At 36.1% G+C, this 21,757-nt stretch overlaps 1 protein-coding gene across 3 annotated transcripts; it reads left to right on the top strand.

Annotated features, from left to right (window-relative positions):
• Positions 1-1,371: 1,371 nt before the first annotated feature.
• LOC141605346 (SCY1-like protein 2 B) lies at positions 1,372-12,812 on the top strand. 3 transcript variants are annotated; one of them, XM_074424065.1, is made up of 15 exons: positions 1,372-2,120; positions 2,731-2,835; positions 3,539-3,649; positions 3,802-3,984; positions 4,826-4,952; positions 6,056-6,117; positions 6,200-6,286; positions 6,523-6,609; positions 7,730-7,843; positions 8,838-8,966; positions 9,205-9,267; positions 10,997-11,158; positions 11,322-11,440; positions 11,545-11,750; positions 12,002-12,812. In XM_074424065.1, exons 1-15 carry the CDS (start codon positions 1,626-1,628, stop codon positions 12,658-12,660), a joined length of 2,709 nt encoding a protein of 902 aa, XP_074280166.1. In that variant the 5' UTR covers positions 1,372-1,625; the 3' UTR covers positions 12,661-12,812. The 3 variants fall into 3 exon arrangements, with proteins under 3 accessions (XP_074280166.1, XP_074280168.1, XP_074280167.1); XM_074424067.1 differs by having other exon boundaries at positions 1,445-2,120; positions 2,731-2,861; XM_074424066.1 differs by having other exon boundaries at positions 1,508-2,120; positions 2,731-2,861; positions 3,555-3,649.
• Positions 12,813-21,757: the final 8,945 nt, after the last annotated feature.

Here is a 21,757-nt window from a genome sequence, read left to right as displayed (position 1 = left end):
TTATTTCATTTGATTTAAATTTCTATTCTTATTCGATTGATTCATTCAAATTTGACTCCATTCGGTCTGACTCACTCACTTGATTCCACTCCACTAAATTCAACCAATTTCTATTTTGCGAATCTTAAACTTAATAGTTTTTATTAATATTATTAATATTATTATTATTATTATTATTATTATTATTATTATTATTATTATTATTATTATTATTATTATTATTATTATTATTATTTTTATTATTATTTTTTATTTTTATTTTTATTTATTGTTAATGTTATCATCATCATCATCATTAATTTATTATTAATTAATCATCCTCATTATTGTTATTATTATGAATATTATGGTTACTAAAATCAATAATATTCATATTAATATAATTAATAGTATTATACTATTATTATTATGAATATTAATTAATAATAATATTATTAATAACATTGTTAATTTTAATATTACTATTATTAATAACTTAATAATTTTTTCATATACGAACTTTACTCTTTCACATACACTTTTTCATAACGTTCTATTTTGTATCCTTTTCACCTAAAACTGAACCAAGTGAACTCTTAAATCAATATTTTTCCCTAAAACTTAATTTATTTGCTCAAATGACTTAAAACTTACAAGATGGATTCTAATTTATCAAATATTAATTTACTTGTTATCAATTACTAATAATATTTGTTGAGTTTTAATTAATCAACCAAAATTTATTTATTTGTTAAAGATGAAATTAAGGTATGTCAATTTTTATTTATCTAATTAATTAAATTAGGATTGTTGGTGCTTCGTGATGGCTACCTAATCAGTCCAATTAGGATGATAAACGGCTAGACTTTGAACATCAATCTAGCAAATCGGTGCTCCATTATTTCACCTAATTAGATTGATGGCGAACTGTGGTTCATGGTGGCTACCTAGTTTAATCATTCAAATTAGTATAATTACTATTATTATTATTATTATTATTATTGTTGTTGTTGTTGTTGTTGTTGTTGTTGTTGTTGTTCTTCTTCTTTTAATAATAATAATATAATATTAATATTATTATTATTATTATTATTATTATTATTATATTTAGTTTTAATATTATTAATAATAATATTAATATTAATATTTTTTCAATTAATTTCTAATCATTTTTAGTTGATTCATTTTATTGATTCATTTCATTTTCTATTCGATTCAAATTTCATTCCATTGATTGATTCGATCAATCGGCTCCATTGATTGATTGATTGATTTAGTTTCTATTATTCATTCAAATTCGATTGATTCATTCAAAAAGTCGAAAAACGAGTCTTGTCGTTAATCAAGCTTGTCACAGTTTCGGATATACGCCGTCATAAGGGAGACTTGTTAAAGGAAGTTTGTTGCGGCTGTCGGCAACTTCCCATCCCACGTGACAATTACTTCGTCACCTTCCACATTTAACACAACTTCACGTGACAACGAAATTCCACCAAAATTCACACATCATCATCATCACCATATTACCATCATTACCATATCATCATCATCATCACCGTCGCATCACTAAACCTCATCAAAACTCCGGCGAAACGCCGCCATCAACACCATCGTCAAAACCACACACCAATTTCCGGCAAACGACAATGTCGATCAACATCAAAGCTCTAACTCAAGCCTTCGCTAAGACTGCAGCTGTTATCGAGAAGACGGTCCAGACCACGGTTCAAGAGGTCACCGGTCCCAAAGCATTGACCGATTACGAGCTGCTCGACCAGATCGGCTCTGCCGGACCGGGTTTAGCATGGAAGCTGTACTCCGCGAGGCCACGTGGCGCAGGTTCGGGACAGTACGCTGCTGTCTGCGTGTGGATGGTTGATAAACGCGCTGTGTCGGAAACACGCGCGCGCGTCGGGTTGAGTAAGGCGGCGGAGGACGCGTTTTTCGATGTCTTACGAGGTGATGCTGCGAGGTTAGTAAGGATACGTCATCCTGGCGTGGTGCACGTGGTACAGGCGTTGGATGAGACGAAGAATTCCATGGCGTTCGTCACGGAGCCATTGTTGGCGTCCGTGGCGAACGCGCTTGGTGATTTGAGTAATCTCGGGGAAACTATTCCTAAGGAGCTTAAAAGTGCTATGGTAACACTTTTTATATTTGTATTTCGCGACTCTTTTGATTATGTCGACTTTTTATGTTAATTGTGCGGTGGTGTTAATTGTTTTTGAGTTTTTTTTGCTGAATGATTTGTTTGTTGGTTGATCGTGCTATTGTTATGAGGTGCATTTGTGAAGATGAGCTAGGAGCCTGGGAAGCGTTACGTTAGTGCGTCGTTTATCGCGGGATTTAGTGTTGTTGAGCTGGATTATAAGATTATCGGAGGATGAGCATTAGAAATTGCTGTATATGGGTATAAATTATTATTAGATGATGAGATTTGAGCATCTTTTGTGTGATCAGGAATTTTAAGAAGGGAGTGTACCAATTTCCATTGTTTGATTAACAAATTAAAGTCGAGGGAGAATAAATTGAGGGGGATGTAGATCCCTGACATCCCTCCATTTTTCCAACGCGTACAAGGCAAATTAGAATTTTTCTAACATGGTAAAGATTTGAAAGTAAAATGGTGGCATTGATCCACCTCCCCAGTCGTTGTCATCGTTGTCTTCTTTTTTGTGTGTATCCGCAAAGGGTTTCAGTGCTACCGTCAATTTTGTATGTGATTAGCTGTTGAGGAATGTATTTGTGTAGGAAATGGGATTGTTGGAAGTGAAGCATGGGCTGCTGCAGATTGCAGAATCGTTGGAGTTTCTGCATACTAATGCACGTCTTGTTCACCGAGCTATCTCGCCTGAGGTTAGCCGCTCTTTTCTATGTTGAAGGTTAGCTACACTCAAGTAATGTTTTTTATTTTTAATTTTTCTTATTTTTAATGTTGCACAAGTGGTTAGGGTAGTTTGGAGGTTACAAAATTTCTTAATTAGGTTTTGATTTTAGATTAGGGATTTGGTATATGTTGAACTAAAAGTGCTCTAGAGTAATAATTGACGATCTTCTAGACTATTTAAGGAAGTCACTCTGAATCGGATCATGGGTTTTATTTGTTATCTCACTCAACTATGCTTAAGTGGACTATTGGATTGAAAATTTGTTCTTTCATTATTGATTCCTTTTGCCTATAATGTTCCTGTTCCTGCACTCTGTTGAGATGTTTAGAATTGTGTTAACGTGTTCACTCGCGTGCTATCTCCATGATTCATGGCTATATCCTGGTGGTAACTTTTGATAAATTACATTTGATGTTTGTAGTAGGGGAATTGGATCCCTCAGTCTCCCCTTTCCTTTTCCCTATGTCTGTCTGCTTAGGAGTGAATAGTGATGTGATGCTTCTGTTAGGTTCACTACTGTGCGTTTATCATATCGCTTTTCAGTTGTCACCTACTATCTCTCTTTCTCTTCAAGTTGCTCCATAACAAACATGGGGTTAATCTCTGTCGGAGATGGAGAGGTCCTTTCTGATGTCAATTGGTATCATCAACAAATAGTATTCTATCTGCAGTGTGTCTTGATTACAGCTAGTGGAGCCTGGAAGCTAGGTGGTTTTGGTTTTGCCATATCATCTGATCAAGCAGCAGGGGGCTCATTACATGTGCAAGCTTTCCACTATTCTGTAAGTGAACTCTTTGGTCCTGCGGAGATTTGAGATGTAGTTTAAAAGTTGAAACTCGAAAAGTTTTTGCTTCAAAGGTGCACATATAATCAATTAATTTCTCTCCATCCATCTTGTCGATTATTAATTTTCTTACTGCGGATGTTTTTCAGGAGTATGATGTGGAAGACTCGATGCTTCCTCTTCAGCCATCTCTTAATTACACTGCTCCTGAGTTTGTTCGTAGTAAAGATTCTACTGGTGGATGCTCTTCAGATATCTTCAGTTTTGGATGCCTTGTCTATCACCTGATTGCTCGTAAGCCTTTATTGGACTGCCACAACAATGTCAAGATGGTATCTTATTATTTTGATTGCCATTAATGCAAAAAGTTTGTTGTTATATAGAGATTTGATTATCTAGTAATATATGCATATATACTAATATACCTAAAAACTACTCCATAATAAGAAGATATTGCATATTTGCATATATATCCTTATTGATGGGTTAAGTCAGTAATAAGCATATATTACTTGTATATTTCATGGTGTCATGGATTAGTAGGCCGTATTGGAGATCAGGGGCATTTTAATACCCGATGTGAGAGACAAATACATTCTCAACCAGATGTTCGCACCTGGGGTGTGTGCTAAGGCTTGGCCACTAAGGTCCCAACTGCTCAGTGACAAGTTATTCAATATGTCATTCTGGAATTTATTCCCTTCGTGGTTCAAATGACTGGAAATCTTGTCTGCAATTATTACTCACCCTAAGTGTTTTTTCGGTTTTATGCTCGAAATGACTGAAGAATCCATGAGTATCATTCTTGTTTTCAAATGCCACTCGAGCAAGTTCTAGTAATTGTGGTTTTGCTGCAAGTCTAGCAGTTTGTGTTAGAGGATCTGGCAAATTGGAAATGTATTCTAGTTTGACCAGGGGTAGGGCCATAGGGGTTCAAAGCGTTTTTTATTATCTGATTTGAGGTGCATCAGGGATGCAATTACTATAAATGCTCTTTTGTTGATGAATTGTTTGCTAGCTTGTCATGGAGTCTTCTTTTCTTTACGTCTCAGACTCTCGGATCTTGGACTATTGCTTTTATCTTTTTAATTCATTTGATTATTTAATTTTCAGTCAGTTGCCATTTGCCAATCATCATTAGTTTTACCTTATATGTGTGTGTTTATTTTGCAGTACATGAATACATTAAATTACTTATCAAGTGAGACATTCTCATCCATCCCACAAGAATTGGTTCCCGATCTACAAAGGATGCTTTCATCTAATGAGACCACGAGACCGTCTGCTTTGGACTTTACAGGTACGCAGTGACTTATTGTTTTTTTATGGATCCATCTACAGATTTGAATTGCCTCATAAGGAGAGTCCACAATCTACCATCAAGAATAGAAAACAAAGGGCATCACATGAAATGAAATGGGTTTTGTTATGTCTCTATCGATTTTGGAGGCTATCCCAGAACAAAACATAGGCTTGTAATTCTTATTTCACTTCCACTATAAATGAAAAAAAAAAACTCTATAAATACTGGTTTCACATGAAATATAGAAGTCCATGAGCTTTCCAATTTCACAAACTTGGAATGGGGAGAAACCCAGTGCAGTTCAATCATTTTAGTTGGATGTATGTTTGTAATTTGATTCTCTATTTGTGTTTGCAACCATAAGATTGCATTATGCAAAGCTGAAGTGCTTGTGGTAGGTTAATAGAATTCCAATAGCTGAAAGTTTAAAGGTAGAGTTCCCCTATGGTCGGTCGAAGGGGTGCGAGCATTTTAAGTTTTTTGGTGACTTCTCAACTTGGGAAGTCTTACAGTTCATCTCTAGATCTTAAAATCTTTACCTTGAACAGTTGCACTGCCTTAGGATTGTGTACCTACGTTCTTTTTTGGTGAAATGTAAATTGTATTAAAATATAATCATGAGAGTACATCATCATCACCACCAACGCCTATTACAATCACACTAGCATTATTAAGGACACATAAGTAAATTTAAACACACCCAAGTCTAGTGTACCTACGTTCATGCCTTTTAAAAAGTAGACAACTGCTTATCTGTCCTACATGGTTGAGAATCTCGAGATATTAAAAAATGGTAAGAAGATCATGCTGAGCAAGGCATCCCATATATTGGTTCATGAGAGAGGTTTTTTTATCCAACTGTTGGTATATTAAGGGTATATACCAACAGAGATCCTTTCCAGCACGTGGAAAGGTTGTGTACACCCCTCCCTCCCTTATCTCGTCATAGACGACTTTGTAAGTCTGTAATGGGTATCCCTACACAAGCCATATTTAGTAATGTAACTGCTGTTATGATTAGTGATCTACTTCCAGTTATCGACATTTGCTAAATTGTGTATTATAGAACTTCATTGATATTCTCCTCAAATGTTGTTCAGGCTCACCTTTTTTTCGAGATGACACAAGACTTCGTGCTCTTCGCTTTTTGGACCACATGCTTGTAAGAAGGTGTTTTCCCCTTTGCTTTTATCTTTTTCTTGTTTATATAATCATAATACAGGTGCATTTTTTATGTTCTCAAGGGACGAGACAACATGCAAAAGTCTGAGTTTCTGAAAGCTTTGTCGGATATGTGGAAGGATTTTGACTCAAGAGTGTTGCGGTACAAGGTTTGACTATCTTTGTGGTCTATTGCTTTTGCATATCATTTTATCTTACTCTTTGTACCAGTGCTGAAATTCCTTGAGCTTTTTTAATCAATTTGCCTTCAAACAGAATCTTAGATTTGAAATACTATAACTATGATTCCATAAACTCCCACTTTATTCTCATAGCTTGCTGCCACCCACCTGAGCTTTCTTTCAACGACAACTATTATTTACTTCTTTTTTCATACTGCCTGAAGGTCCTTCCTCCTCTATGTGCTGAACTTCGCAATGTGGTAATGCAACAAATGATATTACCGATGGTCCTTACTATTGCGGAATCCCAGGTACGTTTGTTTCCTCTTTACCCATGAGTTTTAAAATGATTGCAGATGCAATTTTTCTTTTTATCTACATTCTCAAATGGCAACGAACGTCTTCCAAGATTGTCTTTGAGGGTTTTTTCTTTGCGATTATTTATGTGAGAGTAGCTTACTTATTTTGTTTGGCTGGCTTTGTTTATTAATTATAAGTTTCCGTTGGATAGATAAATTTAGGTGATGTATTTACGAAAGCTTTAGCTAGGCTTTCTTGAGTTATACTTCCTCAAGTTTACAGTACATAATACTCGCATTACATACCTAATTCCAGAACGTAGTTGCTCATTCATGTACAAGTTTTACTCATTCATGGACTTTTTTTCATTTTTTTTTCCATTGTATGTCCTTTGCCTAAAAACAGGAAAAGAAAAATCTCTCTAATTCTCTCCCTCACAAAATTAATCAAATCCACGAAATTAGTCAAATTTGTCAAATTACACAATTATGAATACTAATCTCATATCGATCAAGTAATAATTTGAGAGAACGGAGATATTACCGAATTGAAATGCGATTCCCCATTTTCGGCATGTGATAGAGGCACGCATCACGTCATTAGCAGCCATTGAGCAAATACCAATCAATCTCAATGGTGACCAGTGACCACTGACCACTGACCACATACACCAATAGCAATAATTTTGTAATCCCAATAGATCAATTTTATTTCAAAGTGTCAAGTAAAGAGAGGGCTGACAGACCCGATCTTGTATACCTGATGAAACCTGTGGACAGTAAGTACAGTTTCAGGGGTGGTCCGGTGGTGTTATTTATGAATCGCCGTCTCGGTGGTTCAATGGTGTTAGGGCAAGGGATTGGATGGTGGAAGTTAGAGTGAGAAAAAATTGAATCGGAATGAAAGAGAATGAAAACATTAAAATATAAGGGTATAATGGTCATTTATGTCCATGAAAGAGTGAAATGCGTTCATGAATGAGCACCACCCTTCCAGAATGGAAGTCAATCACTATGTTCCCTAGAGAAACTACATAATCTCCAATTTCTCTTAGGAGTGTATTGTGGCCATAACTGCATAATCTTTACGTCCCTACTTAAGATATGAATTAATTTCTATTATCTGTTTCAGGACAAACTTGAATTTGAGCTATCAACCTTGCCAGCTCTTGTTCCAGTTTTAAGTTCTGCTTCTGGTGAAACGTTGTTGCTGCTTGTGAAGCATGCCGAGTTAATAATCACGAAGGTAATACATATGCTAGCTTACTTTGTTGGTGTAATTGATTTACAAATTTCAATTTACCAGCTGAGTTATGCCTACATATACCTTTTGTTTCTTGCTCTTAAGAAGAGGATGCCCACATGGTTTTATAGAGCAAACTATCATCTGTTCTGCCGAATTTGTGCTTTTCAAGCTGATTTCTTTTTGCATGATGGTAGTGAGGCAACTCCTACCCATTCTTGCAATCTTTTCAGCAAGTGAGAACTTAAACTCGTAAAGTTTGTGCATGCTCTTTATTGCTTACATTCGGAGGTCCAAATTTCTTCCACACCCTCAAAGATATTCTGGATGGTTGATCTGGATTCATGGACCTCGACAATTCAAATTTGATTTCTGTATGATGTTTGGAAGCATGTAGTGTATGGTTTGCAATTGCTACATTCTACTTAATTTGCACATTTATGATACTAATTTAGCTTCTGTTTGGCATATGTTTCTTTCTATCTGCTATTCTCCCAAGATAATGAGATAGTTCTTTCTGTCTTGGCATCAATAGTTACAAATCTGGGATCCCCAACAAGTAATGCTTCACTTAAACTGAAACAGTTGTAAATTACTCCATATCTGCTGAATTACTATCATAACAATATTCTACTCTTTTCAGAGGAGATAATATGGGAACCCTTTTGAAATGAGTAAATTTCATACTTGCATGACAAATAGAAGTAGATAGTGAGAGCTTAAGCTTGTCTATTCTATTACCCATGCTGCCATGCAATTCCCGTGTCAGTATCACATGACGTGACCCAAGTACCGACATAATTCTATGATCACGTTGGCCAAGTCGTAACACGCTAACACATACGGCATTTATGTTAAAAAATTTAGTGGCCTTGGAGAGGTGTTACTTTAGTGTAGGAAGGAGGAGTCTATTGATAGAGGTGTACAAGAAGTACTGTCATCCGTAGTTTTGAGGGTTGTTATTTGTTAATAACACACTGCATTTGTAACTTTTCAGACTAGTCAAAAAGACTTAGTATCGCATGTACTTCCCATGCTTGTTCGTGCTTATGATGATACAGATCCTCGCATACAAGAAGAAGTTCTGAAGAAAACTCTTGTTCTTACTAAGCAACTGGATTCTCAGGTGCGGTCTTTTCATTGATTCCATGTTTCAATTATTTGATGGTTTTAGGGCCTCTCTTATAGTTGATATGTAATCTTGTTTCTTCAATTCATATGTTCATATTTTGTTTGGAGCAGTATAATTATTTCTATGATAACGAGCAATTATATTATTGCTGTGCAGCAATTTTTTTTACTGTTCTCTGCTTGTATTGCTAACACCTATGAAATTTAGCTTAACTTGATTTTAATTGTTGCAGTTGGTAAAACAAGCAATAGTTCCCCGTGTGCATGCCTTGGCTCTTAAGACAACGGTTGCTGCTGTGAGCATCTATTTTCTTCTCCTTGTCATTATCGTGTTTGATTTATAGACTAGATGAGTGAGATATTAGGATGGGGTGATGCCCTAGTTTTGGGGACAACCACACACACTGACACAGGGTACATGGGCATGTCTTCAGAAACCCATATAACTCCGAATACAAGATGCCATTACTATTTTCATCTGAAATTGATGGAAAATGTCTAACCTATAAGGCGAGACAAAATAGGTTGATGGCCGAAACTAAAAAGTTATCTCTAAACGTGGGCACTTTCAAAAATAATAGTTTGCGGCACTATGCGCATAAACAATGGTACATCACTCTTTCCCCGGTCTTCACTATAGTCTTGTGTTTTATACGAGGGGTTTTTTTTCTTTTTAAATACTTTTCTGAGGCAAGGAGAAGGGCAAACACATATGATGCCACCTTGTTCTGTTACTGGTGTAGAAGCCAGAAGGGGAAATTTATAAACAAGGAATGTAGTGAGAAAAGAGGTTAGCGGTTAGCCAGTAAGTACCTGTCAAAATAAATTAAGCCAAAAAAGAGGAGAAATGAGAAGCAGCAAATAGTGTTTTGTTTCCTTAAAATTGTCAGTTGCGTGTCTGGAACCAATAACCTAGCTAGTTACTGAATTTAAGGTGATCTATATCCGGTCATATTTCAGTTATGATAGGAAGTTTGTACTAACTACTAATTGGCTGAAGGAAAGGGTAGGGGTGGAAAGTTACGAGCAAACCCTATTTGTTCACTAAATTCCTTCTTAGTTTTTAATTATTTATAAATATGGTATCATCCACAATTACAAGCAGAGCGATACAGTTGCAAACAGTTTTTGTTGTCAGCAGATAAATTTTAGAAGGGACTGTTTCTCATATAAATTTTTGTAGTTGTCTTATAGATTTTGTGTTCAGTTACATATATGGTGTCATGGTCAGGTATTTATAATACCTCCCATGACGCTTGTACAAACCCTAAATCCCGTAATATCAGCTAAGCAACTTTTGCTAATTGTGTATCAAATCATTTAGTCATTTATCGTTGTGACTGATTGCTGGGTCAGACTATCAGTTAGCCAATCAGCTAATTACATTACAAAGGAAAATGTCTTAGTGAAATTATTCTTTCATGATCATATTTCCAATGGAGCCAAAGACTCATTACTCTTTGGTTATGGATTATAATGGAATAAATCAAAATGGCTCACTAAAGTGGTTGCGCTTCTTTCTTTTGTGAAGTAGCGGTCCTTCGATGCAGTTCTCGACGCAATTTTCATCTTGGGTCATTCGGAAACAGCCTCTTTGTGTTGCTAACGCAAGGGTAAGGCTGCGTACATCCGACCCCCCCTTACCCCGTAATTTGCGGGAGCCATTGAGGCACTGGGGTAATGTTGTTGTTGTTGTATGATCATTGATGATCTTAAGTTATGATATGTTTTGGTACTAAATTGGTAGTGTCGTCTTGTATCACACGTAAGAGTAGCACAGAGAAGAGTAGTTGAGTTGTGACTATGATGTCAGACAAAACAAAAGCCTGTAAATAAAGCAGATAGATAATTAAAATTGTTATTTTATTAGTGTATATGAAGATTTATGTGCATCGCAAAGCCTCCAAATATTCCATCCGATATTTGATTGTGGACGGATAGTCTCTTCATTCATTTGGTTTGTGAGGATGACCCCAGCTTTTGTTACCATTTAGTTGCATATGCTTACGTTTCTGTGGTGGGCAGGTGAGAGTGAATTCTCTGCTATGCTTGGGGGAGTTGCTTCACACGCTCGATAAACAAGCTGTTGTAGACGTTTTGCAAACAATCCAGCGATGTACTGCTGTTGACCGTTCTCAGCCAACCCTGATGTGTACTCTTTCTGTTGCCAATTCTGTCTTGAAGCAGGTAGAGTTCATTATTTCTGGGCATACTTGTACCAATAACGTATACCTGTATCTAACAGGTCAGCCGGGTTATTTTGGTTGCGGGTGTGTTATTATTGGTAATTTCAGGACGTGGGTCAGTTTGGTCAGTTTTTGCTTATTCCTCTTCATTGTGCTGTTTACAGTTTGGAACAGAGTTTGTAGCAGAACATGTCCTCCCTCTACTCGCTCCTCTTTTGACCGCTCAACAGTTGAATGTTCAGCAGTTTGCAAAATACATGGCCTTCTTTAAGGACATCTTAAGGTATTTAATTACAGGATATATACGAACTGACATATCTCTACAAAATACTCGTGATTATACTTGCTTCCATTTTTAAATTCATTGGGGTTTTGGTCTGGCTATAGAAAAATTGAGGAGAAAAGAGGAGTGTCCGTGACTGATTCTGGATTTTCAGAGGTAAAAAATTCTCCTGGACTGGGACCCCAGTCAGAACCATCCAAAGAAAAGAATGGAACGGGATCTGTGTCAGCTGTGAAGAAAAGTGCATCATGGGATGAAGATTGGCCTGGCTCAAAGAAACCAGCAGACCTATCCACTCAATCATATACCGGTGAGTCTTGTATTAGACGGTGTCACATGTGAGACCAGCCAAATACCTGTGTATTTCTCATATAATATGACTAGTCTTCTATAAGACAAACTCACATGAATATGTAGACAAATCCATTGAAGTAAAAAAAAGTTACCCAATAATCCTACCATGAGATTCTCATCTGAAAATTTGTGATAAACTATATGGTTATTTTATTTGTCTCATATGTTAGGCCGTCTCATATAATTAAGTTTTGTGATCTTAAACAGGCAACACTTTTTCTACGAAGCCCAACAATGAGACCCGGTTGGTGAATGGTGTGACCATGCACTCTCATTCGTCACTGAAAGCTGTTGCCTCAGACTCACAGTTAATGAATTCATGCCCGTCAATCGACATTGAGTGGCCACCTCGGATATCATCCGGTTCCGTTCCTCAAAATGACACCGAAATACATATTCAAAGCACATCTACAAAAAGTTTAGATGATGTTGACCCGTTTGCTGACTGGCCACCTAAGCCAAGTGGTGCCACCGGAATCTCCACAAACAATGGCACGTCTAATTCTACCTCAATTTTCTCCAATGATTCAAACTGGGCTTCTCAGAGTCTCAGTGGGCCATCAAGCCAATATCAGGGCGGTTTGGGATTCAACGATATTTCTCCTGACAGTGGGCTAGGATCAGGCCAATCCTTGGGATCCTTGAAACACAATCAAAGCAACTCTGGTATCAGCAGTAACTATTCCAGGAAGAGTGCATCAGATATCGGTTCCATTTTCACTTCCTCCAATAATGCCCTCAGACTGGCCCCACCACCCTCCACTGCTGTTGGAAGAGGGAGGGGAAGAGGGAGAGGTGCTCAGGGTCAGTTTGGTTCGGCACATAAGGCGACTTCTGATCAGCCAGCTCTTCTAGACTTGCTGTAAACATTGTTCAGCAATGCTGGAAGTGTGATGTACTACTTATTTCATGTCAAATATTACAAGAATTTTGTTTACGATTCATATACAAGTATACAACTGAGGTTATACACTGTAAACGGGATGGCGAAGATTTAGTTATTGCTTCATTTGTATTGTACGAAATTTGTTTAGTGTCAACATATTTTTACTTCTTGGATCAATTTCCTCCAATAGTTTCTTTGTTTTATAGGCAGTAATGAGAAAGTGTCGTTACAGGTGTTTGAATTAAAATGCGAGTGCTAATTGTAAAGCTGCTTCTTGAGTTTTGTTTTAATACATTGTGAAACTTATCCTTCGGCCAATATATTTGAGAAATCTTCTTTTAGGGTTATAAACCAATTAAGTTCATCTGATTGTAATCTTTTGGAAAATCCATTATTGCACGGCTCGTGCGAAAATTGGAAGTCAATTTATTTAAAGAATAGTTTCTGCGAATACTTTCATATTGCATGCACCGTTCAGAAGTTCCCACGTCCTACGATTAACAAGAATGAAGGGTCTATGTTTACCACTAAGCAATTGCTAATATTGGTTGTATAACTAGCGTGCCGAAACGTTAATCCCAATAGTAGGGTTTTTTTTTTTTTTTTTTTTTTTTTTTTTTTTTTTTTTTTTTTTTAGGGTAAGGAAACTAGCTTGATCTTCTGGAGTAGGACTAACCTATCTCATCCTTTCGAATGAGAGAGGTAAGTTGAAGTCACCGGCTTTCAAACCACCTCGAAAGAGTTGGGACATTCATGTCCAATAGAAGCCATAAAGTCAGCAACTTTGTTGACTTCACGATAACAATATTTAATTATCACTTCATCGAAGAAATGAAGATCTAATTTTACATCCTTGATAATGCCAGAAATTTCCCAAGGAATTTGCCAAGTACTAAGATCTAATTTTACATCCTTGATAATGCCAGAAATTTCCCAAGGAATTTGCCAAGTACTACGGATTGAGTTTATAACACATAAATTATCTCCTTCCACAATTAGCTTTGATATTCCTAAATATTTAGCTGATAAGATGCCTTTTTTTAAGGCGAGAGCTTCCGCCACAAGAATACTACACGTTCCACAATTTTTTGCTCCTAACAAAATGATTTTACCATTGTGATCTCTTATAGAATATTCTAAAGGAGCTTTATTTCCATTTATTCTCGATCCATCAAATTTAGCTTTAGAAACCCGTTTTTTGGTTTCTCCCACCAGATTTCTTCCTTACTACTAGTGTTTGTAGTTGCCTCAGTTTTCCCGGGATTGATGAGATCTTTATGTCTACTGTCTAGTCTCATTCCAAGTCTTGATGATATTGCCGCAAAGGAGAATGAGTTTGCTCATATTGAAATGAACATTATTAAAGATAATGTCGTTTCTATAGAACCATGTATTCCATCAAATAAAAATAATCTTAGTGAAATCATCTTTTGGAATTGAGTCTTTGAGAATATTAAGTTTCATTTAAAAACTTTGCCTTGCAATATTATCATAAGATGACAAGAAATTGTTAAAACTACTAATATTCATGTCTTGGGTAACAGAACCAATCAAGGGGCATTTGTAAAAGAAATGATCCTTACTTTCAAGAGGGTGGTTGCACAAAACACAATTAGGTGGAACATCAATATGACTTTTCACAAGCCCGCCTTTCGTAGGGAGTTTGTCGACACAAGGTTTCCAAAGGAAAAAATTTAGCTTCGGAGGAATATTCAATTTCCAAATCCAGTGAAATTCACATTTGTCAAAACTTCGATTGAACAAACCTTACGCTAACCATGTTGCTATTTTGGTAGAGATATTTCCCTCCACGGACAACCTCCAAAGGAGGTTATCGGGAATATCATTATATGGTATTGGAATATTAGTAATCTGATCAACAATCTCGTTATTCACATAATTGGATAATTTACAAACATCTCATTGTTTCTCTGAGGTTATGAAATCTTTAACTAGAAGATTTAGATCAGGAGAATTATCATTACCAATAATACTGGTAAGTGGATGTGAAAAAACCCAATTATCAATCCAAAATTTAATGTAGCTACCATTACCTACCTGCCATCTCAATCCTTTTCTGAATAGAGTCCGGAGACTCATAAGTTTACGCCATTGCCACGAGGAACCTGAGTTAGGCGTATGCTCAAACAATGAACAATTTTTCAAGTATTTTTTCGTTATCACTTTAACCCAAATGCTTTCCTTCTCTATAAGAATTTTCCATAAAATTTTTATTTGAAGAGCTTTACTAGCTGTTTCAGAAGATTTTATCCCAAATCCACCAACTGATTTTGGTAAACAAACTTTATGCCAACTAATCAAATTAGAAGAGCGCTGGGAAGGATTCTTATTCCAGAGAAAGTTTCTATTAATTTTATCTAATCTATTATGGATTCATGAAGGAAGGAGGAAGCTTTGCATTTGAAAGGTTCCCTTCGCGGCTAAATTCGCATTGAACAGAACTAGTCTACCTGCTTGCTGATAAGTGCATATTTCATACATTTTAACCCCCTATATTAGCTTGATTTTACATGTCTTTAGCACTTATCTTAAGTGTTTTATAGCTAATATTTGCATTTCTAGTTGTTTTGGATGTTTTGACATATTTGTAGGAAATCAGTTTTTTGGAGCTAAAATACTACAAGGTTGCTAGAAATTACAAGCTAAGTGGAAAGAAGACCAAATGGACTAAGAATTGGATGTTGCATGGACTTTGTACTTCAAGTTGAATGGGTTTGCATGAGGGAAATGTTGGATCAAAATAAAAATGCAAGAGAAGTCAACAATCAAAGTCAAGCCCAATGTTCAAGTCCAAATCAAAGAGAAAAGAATAGGATTCCAAGCTACCTAGGATGCCAAGAGATGAAGTCTTAAACCGACTGATTAATTGCTAATTAATCACCCACATAGGATACTTAAGCCATTTAAGATGGGATTTATTGGAAACGGAAGAAGAACACACGACCCCGATCGGGGCTGCATGTTCATTGATTGTTTACGTTTTCCTCTTCCTCTCCTATAAATAGGAGAGGTATTTCAAGGCTTAGGGCATCTCATTTTCACGTCTCAATTTACTTACAAAAGTCTTAAGCATTATATTTCTCTCATTAGCTTTCTCATTTTAGTTTGCAAATTGTTAAGCATTCCTTTAATTCAATCTTTCAACATTTTGTACTACAAGTTATTGTTCAAGCATTTGATATTCAAGCATTTGGTTATTGTTATTTGTTCTTCCATATAAGTTCTCTTCCATTAAGGTATTTCTAATTCTAAGTTTGCAATTTTACATTACTATTTGAGTTATTACATAGTTTATAATTAAGTACTTTGTTTATTTTACATTAGCATTATTTCTTCTACATGGTATATCACCTAATCTATATAAATCATACAACCATGTTTAGCATTTCTTATAATTTAGTTTGCAATTTACATTTTAATATGAGTAGCTAAATTTCCTAGTCTAAAGGTTAGGGGAGCCATGCAAAATCAAATATAAACATGTTTAAATAGGTTGATAATAATATTGTTCAATTGTTTCCATCACATGTTTGCATTGTTACGTTTAATCTTTGGTTATCGGCCGTAATCGTAGATTAAGTTTGTTCATTCGTTCCAAAGTCGAGAGGCACGGAATTGAATTAGACTAAGCATGTGTGGTAGGACGACCTAGTCATGGACGAGAGTTTCTCTAGGACCCGGTCTATGGTTGATACTAATGCCGTAAGGTGGGTATCTCTAAGCCTAAACAATTGACAAATTATTAGTACCGAACTTATCATAATCATATGTTTACCTTTACATGTGTGACCCAAACCCTTTAGACTCCCTTTTATTTATATAATTTACATCATAATTTTTATTAATCATCAAACAAACCAATCAAATCAAAATCGAAATCGACCTTGATAAGAATCTACCCATAGCAATTCACGACGTAATTCCCGTTTCCTTGTGTTCGACCCATATTGCTACATTAATTTGTGTCATGGGAAATTATCTTTGCATAGGTACACGATAAGCCTATCACTTGCGATAATGAATTCGCTTTCCATTTCGATAATTGTGTGCAAGAGGATTGAACAACTACTATCAAAAGTATTTTTAGTCACTCTACTGTCGATTAGAGGATATCCTAAATACTTACCCAGATGAGCTTCCTCGTTCATACGAAAAATGCCCTTAAAGGATTCACGAAGAGGGCGATCAAAATTTCTAGTGCATTGAAAAGTAGTTTTGTCAAAATTAACAAACTGTCCAGAAATCGTGCAAAACTTATCTAGTATAGCCTTGATAGTTCGACAACTCTGGTTGGAGGCTTTAGCAAAAATGATAGTGTCATCCGCAAAAGTGATGAATGGGATTTTCTCCACCCCGGGTCCAATTCTAATACCAATATCACTAGAACTAATATCACTACTTTTTTTTTGTAACATCTTCCTAAAATCTCGGCAAACATAATAAAGATATACGGCGAAAGTGGGTCTCCCTGTTGAATACCTCTAGTGGGTATAAAAAAAAATCTCCCGGAGTTCCATTCACTAACGTCGAAAAAGAGACTGTTTTTATACACTCCATAATCCAAGCAATCCATTTGTTATCTTCATCTGTAATTAAGTCAGTAATAGACTTAAAGTCCTTATCTTTGTCGAAAACAGAAAGTTGAATTTTTGTAAATCTCTATTTAAATTCGTTTGAAGTTTCTTGTTTAATAAGTTCTTGATCAGTAATACACGCACCATTTCTATCTATGAACTGCTTAATACCATTTCTACTACGTCTAATCGTGGCAGGACACTGAAAAAAATTGGTATTATTATCTCCAAAATTTGCTTTGTTTATACGTGTCTTTTGTTGCCAATATTCTCGTTTATAGTCAAGGAGTGCATCACGCTTTTTAACCATCTTACTTGCGCGAGCTCTAAATTGGTAATATGAGATGAGCCAAGTTGATCTTGAATATTTTCTATTTCTTTTCGGCAATTATAAGTTGTCTAAAAATATTTCCAAAAGGTAGACTGATTCCATTTCTTAGCCTTCTGTTTTAAAAGCTTGCATTTTTTTAGAAAGGCAGGTCATATAGGATCCATGAAACTGGTATTGCCAACAACTATTAACTATTTTATTAAAATCATTCCGTAGAGTCCACATGAGTTCAAATCGAAAAGGAGGGGCTTTCCTATGAGTTTGATCATGAAATTTCAAAGAGATAGGACAATGGTCGGAATTGGTGAAAACATGGTGCACAAAATGCATGTTTGGATAGCTACTAATCCAATTAGGAGAGGCTAAAGCTCTATCAAGAATCTCGAAAACATTTTCAGGACTACTCTTCTTTTTTCTCCAAGTAAAAAAATTACCGGAAAAAGGGAGGTCGACACAATTAGACCACCTCCAACCATGATTTTCTCACCTCCTCATCTCACTCTCTCTTATCACTTCTCACTCATCCACCTCATTATTCCTCAACTTTTCAATTTACAACCAAAACACTTCTCCAACAATAATTTACACTTATTCCTCATCACTCTCTTTCATCATTTATCTCTCTTACTTTAACATACTCCACACATTTTTTTACATTAAAATCTATTTTCGTAATTTGTTCGGGTTTCAACTCGATAATTTATCGACTTCAGTTTTATTATAGAAAAAAAGGTTAAAACGTTTTTTTCTCTTAAAAAAAATATTTTCCAAGACAATTTCTAAAACATAGAAATTTAAAATTTAAAACATTATTTTACAAGGATACATTAATACAATATTTAAAAAAACACACCAATATTACATAGATAAATTAAAACGATAAAGAAAATACAATAAATTAAAATACCGTTTTTATCAATATTTAATTGTATTAGAAATGTGCATTTGCAGTGGAAATTGTCCTTTTGCAGTGGAAATTGTCCTTCAGCACTGCGCGTTTCCTTCCTTGCATAATTTATCGCCTTCGGTTTTATTATAAAAAAAGTAAGACGTCCATTAAAAAAACGATATTTAAAAGTGTAAAGAAAATCAAAAAAGGAAGAGAAAAAAAAGTGGGTGAATATATGTCAATATTACTACCTATTTGTAGGGGAAAAAAAAGGAATTATGATGTAATTATTTTTTTAAAAAAAAATTAATTACAAATTGATTTTAGGCAAAAATTAAATTTTGTGTGCAATTAAATGGACAAGTTTTGGTGTACCAAAAAAATAAACATATTTAGCAAAGAAGCTACGTCGTTTTTGTGTAGCAAACATATTAAATGGACAAATATTTGGTGGGGTCACTGAGAATTGCCAACAAAGAGCTGCGCATCTTCATCCTTCATTTGTAGCGCAGCGTTTTCATCCGCTCTTTTACACTCCATCCTCATGATTGGAGGTTGCTTTTATTCCTCAAACTCTCATCCTCATATTTTCGCGTAGAGTCATCCTCATGGTTGGAGGTGCTCTTAGTGTTACTTAAAAATGTAGTTAATGTCACGCATCTTGCATTAGTGACCTTTGCACCTCCTTCCTTTTCACTAGGACTCTTAATCTCGTTGAGATCCCCTAGTAATAAGAAAGGCAAGTCAATATTAAGGACAAAGTGTTGCAAATCATTCCAAAATTCCGCCTTTTCAGCCGGTTGCGGTGGAGCATACACAAAAATAAGGCAAAATACCATATTATTCCTTATATCACACACTTCAGAAGCGATGAATCTTTTTGATTTAAAAGTAACATTAATCGAAAAATTCATGGAGACGGATTCTTTCCAAAATAACCAAATCCCACCTGATAGCCCAATACTAGGAATGAAAACACGCTTATTAAAACCACAACCTGTAGTCAGATGATGATCGGGCAAAGAAGTTGATTTAGTATCACATATAGCTAAGATTTTTATAACATTTGACGAACTAAAGAAATTAATTTCCTCGGCAAAATTCTTGCTTTTGGTGCCCCTAACATTCCAAAAAGCAAAATTCATTTATGAGAGTAAGAATTTTTTAAAGGAGTTTGCTGAGAAAAAAGGCAATAAAAAAAGCATTCCATTTGCGAGAAAGAGTCTGTCGCAATATAAGAGACACAAGCAAAGTGCAAACAAAAGGAGCAATCTTGTCGTGAAACATGAAATGTACCAAGAACAATAACAAAAAAGAAGGAAAAACCATGCTCATTTGTTAAGAACTCCCAAGCTAGACTTGTATAAAATGAACCTGCGGAAATAAACAAGTCCAAAAAAACTACAGCATTATGATGTTCAAAATAGAAACTACCAGGTGGCCTACCAAGGCTTTCATCACGAACTCCAAGCGAGTACAATCCGCAAATGATAAAAATAAAAAGAAAATAGCAAACGACACCCAGTGAAAGCAAATCTTCCTTGTGAATAAAAATACGAAAAATTGGATACCGACAAAAAAGGAAGAAGCATTACTAGAATGCTTCTCCAAAATGCCAAACTTTAAGCTAAACAAATAAAAACAGAGTAATCTCCCCTTTAAGACAGCTCGTGCTACTTCCCAACATAAGTTACAAATAAACCAACTGAAGTAACAAGCCAAAATTACAAAGCATAAATAAACGGTTGTTATAAAGATCACATTCTTGACGGAAAACCACAAAAAATCATGGATAATCATAAAAAAATTCGAGAGGGGAGAGGGCCAAGAGTCGTTAAGTCCTAGTTCGTTTTGAAGAAGTTGATGCCGAATCAACTTTCTCCGCAGCATCCATCTTTCTTTTTGACAAACCTGAATCCTTGGAATTAGAAATGCACTTGTCGTTGTTCACCTCTAGGTAGCCAATTTTCTGAATGAAAGAGTTTGTAAAGTTCATGAAATTGAAAGAGTATTCAACTAAGTCATCGTCATCAAGTAAATCATCGTATACGAAATCTGTTACTGCACTTTCAAGAGCAATGGCATCAGTATCCAGGCCCTCTCTTTCCCTCTCCCAGTAGAGATAAAGGGTTGGAAACAATCATATCATTAGAGAATCTAGCAATTATAGGTGTTGGGACAATCGCTAAAGAAGCAGAAGTAGAAATTAATTCACTTAGAGCAATTGTTTTGGCATTGTCAATTTTGGACTCAATCTGACCAAATGTCACGGTCCGGGCCTTTGAGCCGGACCGTGGCGCGCACCCTTGTCTAACACACGACAAGAATGCAAGCGAGAGCGTTAAGCTCTAGTGAAAGATCATTAGTTTATTTGTAATCGGTCTCGGGTCGGTGTGTGTCGGGAATCCTAGTCACGATTATCAAGTCCGGCACACGAAAGCAATAAAAGTAAGCAATACGATTATTGAAAGCAAGCAACAAGCAACAACAAGCTTTTGGATGAGAAGCGGTTTTTCATTGACTAGCACCTCTCAAAGAGGCAAATTTGATAGTTTGGTCCTGGTAGCAGGAAACATTGAAATTACAAGTTTAGTTCAGAATAGCGATATACCTATTTATGGAAATAAAAGCTATTCTAAAACTAAGCTAAACTAAGAAATTACTTACTACAAATGTACAAGGGAAATGAAATTACATAAGCATAAATAAAACTAAGGGTTCAAGTGTGCGGATCGGCACACTCTCCCCCACATAATCTGTTGCCGTCCTCGGCAACGCTTCAAAGTCTTCATGGTGGTTCGGTCGGTGATGTCATTTGGAAGTTGATTGAGCGGATGTTGGCGCGCTTGCTCTTGTTGCGGGTGGGATCTTCAGGATCTGGATGGTAAGGCTTTAGACAGCTCACATGAAAGACCGGGTGACACTTCATCCAGGCGGGGGCGGTCCACCAGATGCTACTTCCCAATCCGTTTGATCACTTGGATTGGGCCTTCGTACTTCCGCACTAGACGCTTGTCTCGTCCTCGGAGGAATCTCATCTGCTCTTTGTTCAGCTTCACCATGACCATGTCGCCTACTTTAAACTCCCTTGGTCTCCGATTCTGATCCGCCCACTTCTTCATGCGGCGAGACGCTTTCTCCAAGTAAGCTCGAGCAATTTCGGCATTCACGTTCCATTCTTTCACATATTCGTGGGCTTTCTTTGTCCGGCCTCCATATGTATCTCGCAATCGTGGGAGGCAATAGCGGCCGTTGACAGAAC

The sequence above is a fragment of the Silene latifolia genome, chromosome 10, assembly GCF_048544455.1.
Source record: "Silene latifolia isolate original U9 population chromosome 10, ASM4854445v1, whole genome shotgun sequence".
Lineage (NCBI taxonomy): Eukaryota > Viridiplantae > Streptophyta > Magnoliopsida > Caryophyllales > Caryophyllaceae > Silene > Silene latifolia.
Note: the sequence above shows the minus strand (reverse complement) of the source record. Positions and strands in the feature narration are given on the sequence as shown.

Coding starts and splice junctions, on each gene's coding strand:
- LOC141605346 (XM_074424065.1), top strand. CDS start 1,626: ATGTCGATCAACATCAAAGCTCTAACTCAAGCCTTCGCTAAGACTGCA. Junction 2,121..2,730: donor AGGAGCTTAAAAGTGCTATG/GTAACACTTTTT, acceptor GTATTTGTGTAG/GAAATGGGATTGTTGGAAGT. Junction 6,610..7,729: donor TTACTATTGCGGAATCCCAG/GTACGTTTGTTT, acceptor TATCTGTTTCAG/GACAAACTTGAATTTGAGCT.